Source organism: Fonticula alba (assembly GCF_000388065.1).
Source record: "Fonticula alba strain ATCC 38817 unplaced genomic scaffold supercont2.5, whole genome shotgun sequence".
Lineage (NCBI taxonomy): Eukaryota > Rotosphaerida > Fonticulaceae > Fonticula > Fonticula alba.
Window position 1 is genome coordinate 1,810,781 of NW_009242975.1, and position 5,325 is coordinate 1,816,105.

General features: G+C 71.4%; 1 protein-coding gene across 1 annotated transcript; it reads left to right on the top strand.

Annotated features, from left to right (window-relative positions):
* Positions 1–110: 110 nt before the first annotated feature.
* Positions 111–5,325, top strand: H696_03563 (hypothetical protein; the record flags this gene model as incomplete). Its single annotated transcript, XM_009497432.1, has 5 exons — positions 111–616; positions 817–2,855; positions 3,105–3,929; positions 4,125–4,426; positions 4,583–5,325. 5 exons carry the CDS (start codon positions 111–113, stop codon positions 5,123–5,125), a joined length of 4,215 nt encoding a protein of 1,404 aa, XP_009495707.1. The 3' UTR covers positions 5,126–5,325.

Genomic DNA, 5,325 nt, shown 5'->3' on the forward strand with positions numbered 1-5,325 from the left:
CTCCCCCCCTGATATGTCCCCTATGTCGCTGGTTGGCCAACGCCAAGCGTCCCTGGCGGACACCGCCCGGTCCTGCCTTCCCCCCCCCCTCCCCCCCTGATATGTCCCCTATGTCGCTGGTTGGCCAACGCCAAGCGTCCCTGGCGGACACCGCCCGGTCCCTGCCGCACGGGGCCGCCACCGGCGGCGGCGGCGGCGGCAGCGGCCCCACCGCCGCCCTCGGCGCCACGCAGCAGGAGCTCCTCCTGCACTTTGACCTGGCCACCGAGCACCTCTACCTGCCGGAGGGTGTGGTCCCGCCGAAGGACCGCCTGCCGCCGGCCAGCGGGGAAGCCGGCCTGACGCTGGCCTCGACTCGGCGGCCGTTCCCCGGCTCCGGCTCCGGCTCGAGTCTGGTGACCGGCGGCTCCTCCTCCGGGCAGTTCGCGTCCCCCGGCGGCGGGCCGGCCGTCGGCCTCCAGCGCCTGCTGCCCGGGCCCGCGCCCTCCTCCGAGTCGCACTTCCTCTTCGGTGCCAATGCCGGGCCCGGCCCGTATGCCGACTCGAGCGCCCTCCTCCCCGGGCCTGGTCTGGCCGACGGGGGTCCCTTTTCGCAGCCGCGCTTCCTGACTCATGGGTGCGTCCCCCCCCCCCCCCCTTGCTATTCCTCCTTCTCGGCCGCCGCCTGCCCCATCGCTGCTGTGTCTCACATCTGCCCTGCTGACGGCTGGGCCCCTCCCCTGTGCCCCCCTTGTTCGGTTCGGCCCGCTCCATGCCATGCCACGCCGTGTCGCCTCTTCTCGCACCCCATGCCGGTTGCCGCGTGGCCCGGTCCAGATCCGGCGGCTATCCGACATCCGGCCACGGGGGCCCCACTCCGACGCCCCCGCAGCAGCAGCAGCAGCAGCAGCAGCAGCAGCAGCAGCAATACCAGCCGGACGCCCGGGCCATCGGGCCGGTGTCTGTCCAGCAGCCACCGCTGCCGCCGCCGGCACAGCAGCAGCCCCTCGGCACCCCCAGCCGCGGGGACTTCCACGAGCCTGGCTCTTTCACCCCCTTCGGCCAGCACCCCGGCTCGGCGCACCAATCCCCCGGCAGCCGGAGCGACTCGTCCTCCCCCCCGCAGCCGGGCGACCTGCACCGGGCCAAGCGCCCGCATGACGCCCTCCTGCCGGGCCCCGGGCCGGTCATCCACCACGGGCAGCACCATGCCCCGGGCTCGGGAGCCGCGCGCTACATGCCCAGCCCCCATGGCCTCGGACCCGGCAACACCCCGGGCCCGAGCCCGCACTATGCCGGCCTGCCGTATGCCGGCGGCCCGCGTCCGGTGCCGGCCCCTCTCTCGGAGGAGTATTACCACGGGCTGGGGGCCGGGCCGGGTCCGTTGGCGGCCGTCCCGCTCGATGTCGGCTTTGCCGGGGCCCGCTCGCCGGGGCAGCACGGCCCGGGGCCCGCCGCCGGGGGGGGCACCTTCGCCATCGGCACCAACAATGGTCCTGGCCCCGGTGCTTCCCTCTCTTCCGGCCCGGGGGGCTACACCCCGCGGCACTACCTGCCGGCGGGCGGGGCCTCGGCAGCCGCATCGCCCGTGGTCGGTGGCGACCTGCCCCTGCACAAGCGCCCGCGCGCGGCATCCTTCTCCGGGGGTCTCTCGTCGCCCCGGCGCCCGGGCACCGGGGTGCTTTCCCACTCGGATGAGGAATCGCCGGTCCTGCCGGCCGAGGACTCCTTCGAGGGCGGTGGCTCGTACGCCCCGAACGGCGGGTCGGCCGGGCCCCATGGCGGGTACTCGTACCTGCCGCCGCCGCAGTTGCTGGTCGGCGCGCGCTGGCTCCCCGGGGCCGGGGCCTCGTCGGCCCGTGGCGGCGGCAGCGGCCCCAACTCGCAGTCGGACTCGCGCTCGGCGTCGCCCTTCCCCGGGAGCGGCCCCTCCGGGGGCCGGGGCTCCCCGGCCGGCACCTCGCGCTCCCTCGTGTCGCGGCTCAATCACAATGCCTCGGAGCGCCGGCGCGCCCACAGCATCAATGATGCCATCACCCGGCTGCGGCAGCTGGTCCCTGGCTGTCGGTCGTCCCTGGTGACGGACACCGGGGAAAAGATCAGCGGCAATGAGAAGGTCACCAAGTCCGATGTCCTGCACAAGACATGCACCTATGTGGAGGACTTGCAGCTGGACTATCAGGAACTCCTGGCCCACATCGACCGCATGGGCCGCGAGATGGACCGGCTGAAGGCGCAGCTGGCGGCCGCCCGTGGGGGGGACCGTGCCGTCACCGGCGCCTCGGCCCAAAAGCCCCCCGGCCGGCAGCATGAGCAGCGGCAGCAGCAGGCCGGCGAGTTGGCCCTGCCGCCGCCGCCGTCGCAACAGCAGCAGCCGCAGCCGCAGCCGCAGCCGCAGCAGCCGCAGCACCATCTCCCCGGGCCGCCGTATGATACGGTGTCCTTGCCGGGCGCCGGGGCTTCGCCGGTCCTGCAGCAATCCCCGAATGCTGGTGGGCCCGCCATGCAGACGCTGGCCCGGTCGTCGGGCATGCATTCGCAGCAGCGCTTCGCCCCGCCCCACATGTATGCCGGCCACCCGGGCGTGGCGCCGAGCATGTTCGGCTCCCCCCGGTCGCTGTCTTCCTCCTCCTCCTCCTCCTCCTCTTGCTCCTCGGCGGCGGTGTCCTCCTCCTCCGAGCCGGAGGACGACCTGAACTCGCCGCACATGCCGGGCCCCGGCAGCGGCCACGGCGGTGGCACCGACCACTTCTCCCCGTCCCAGGCTGATGCCTCCTCCTCCGGGCCACACGGCTTCCCGGTCGGTCCTTCCGTCAGCACGGACGGCCTGTCGCAGCATCTGGCGGCCAGCCCATTTGGCGGCCCGCCGGTCAGCGGTGCGTTTGCCCTCTCTCCCTCTTTCCTTTCCTTCCTTCTTCCCCCTCGCTCGCCGCGTGCACCCCGCGCGCCATGTGCCTTGCCATTCTCTTGCATGGCGACTGCCCTGCTCTCATCCTCGCCCTGGGCGGGCCCCCCCTTCTGACGCGCTTTGTGCTGCCATGGATCCCCCCCGGTGCCGATGCTCCCCCTCCGGCGCTCTTCTCACACACACACACACACACACACTCGACCCACCCCCGGTGCAGATGGCTTTGGCATGGTGGAGGCGTATGGCGCACCCGGGTCCGGGGCCTTTGGGGCGGATCCCCTGGCCGCGGGTGCCCCGGCGGCCGGTGACGCCACGGCCGACGGCCAGATCAACACGCTGGAGCTGCTGGCCCCGCGCGAGCGGTCGCACGTTCCCCAGACCACCGGCACGGCCTTCCTGGAGTATGCCTCCTCGGTGTTCATCTTCATCACGGTGTTCATCTACCTGCCGATGGTGTTCGACCGGGCCACCAACGGCTCGACCAAGGCCGCCCTGTCGTCGGCCATTGTCGGCATGCCGGGCTTCCAGGGGGCCACCGGGGCCGGGCTGGCCGGGGCCGGGGGCACCTTGGCACACCTGGCCGCCGGGGCCGGCAACAATGGCACGGCCGATGTCCTGGCCGCGCCGGACCAGCTGCCGGGCCTGGTGAACTCGCTGTCCTCCAGCCAGAACCTGGTCCTGTCGCTGGTGGCCCTGGTGCCGGACCTGTCGGACCCGCTGTTCCCGGTCCGGTCGCTGGTGTACTCGGGGCTGGTGCTGGCCCTGAAGGTGTCGGTGTCGGTGGTGGTCTTCCGCCTGCTGCTGCTCCGGGCCACGGTCAATCTGTCCTCCTTCTCGCAGATGCGCCAGCGGGCGGAGCGCGCGCGTGCCCTCCGCCACCGGGCCGACGCTCTGGTCTCGGCCGGCAGCATCAACAAGGGCCGCGAGCTGTATGCCGAGGGGCTGGAGCTTCTGTGGGGCCGTCCCCTGCGGGCCATCTACTCGGCCAACCTGCTGTCCCCGCTGACGCGCTCAACCGTGGCCGAGCGCTTCCTCAACTTCTGTGCGTGCCATGCCGCCCCCTCTGGGTCTTCCTCCCCTCCTTTCCCCCCCCCCCCCCCAGCACAAAAGGGGAAGAAGAGAGAGGTATCCCACCCCAAACCAAAGAAATAAACAGCAAAAAAAACCAAAGAGATAATAATTTAACCCACACCAAAACCCTCCCCCCCCCCCCCCCACCCCCCCCCCCCCCCGGCAGGCGTGCTCATCCACACGACTCTCTTCCTGCTCTTCCACGGAGTTCTCTACATCTCCAACCGGGTGCCGGTCTTCCGAATGATCAGCAACCGGATCCTCCACCTGCCCGGTCTGGACGAGGTGACCAGCGAGATGGTGGCCCTGCTGTATGGCATCTTCAAGCACCAGCCCTACGAGACATGGCACACCTCGCTCCAAACCTACTCGTATGCCCTGGCCGCGGTCAACATGGAGGAGACCAAGCACTCCAACAGCGAGATCCTCACCGAGTTGCTGGCCTACTTCTCCATCGGGATCGAGCATGTGCGTGTCGCCGTGCTGCATGTGGATCTCCCCGTGTCTCCGCCTCTCTGCCTTTTTGCCCCCCTTTCCACCCCTGTCCCGGGGCACACTTTCTAACATCCCCCCCCCCCCCCCCCCGCGCGCGCACCCCCTCGCATGCACCACTCCCGCACGCAGCTTGAGGTCCGCGACTTGGTGGAATACCTGCGCTCGCGGGCTCTCTACCTGGCGGCCGTGTATCATGGCCCGGAGCAGGTGGCCCGGGTCCGGGCCATTCTCCAAGCCCAGACCCCGCCCGACCAGCAGCTCTTCCGCATGGCCCGGTCGTCGGCCCCATACCTGGTGTCTTTCATCCTGCGCATCATCATGCTGCTGATGACCAGCGTCAATGCGGCCGTCAGCATGCGCGGCCTGCGTGAGGAGGAGCTGGCCCTGTTCCTGTCGGATGAGGGCGCCAGCGGTGCCGACGTGGCCACCACTGCCGCCGGGTCCTGCGTCCCGGCCGGGGTGGCGGCCCTCAAGGCGCCCCCTGCGGGGGCCGACGCCGGTGACCGCGACGGCGGCCCGGCCGAGACGACGACCCCCGCCGCCGCTCACGACGGCGGCGTCGCCGCCAGCACCGTCCCAGACATGGCCATGCTCGGCTCCTCGGGGACGGCCTCCCCCCTTGCCGAGGGGTGTCCCTCCTCGCCGGCCGCCATCTCCCTCAAGCAGGCCTAGCCTGCGCGTGTGCATCCCCCCCCCCCTGCTACGCATGCGAGACGCGGCTGGCTGGCTGGCTGGCTGGCTGGTGTTCTGCCATCGCGCTCCCCTCCCTCTCCCCCCTCGTCCTTGTGAATGGGTTGCTCCTCCTCCTTTGTATTCTAATTCCCCTGGAGCCGGGCCCGAAAGTGTGCTCGCGCACGTCCCCCCTCCCCCCC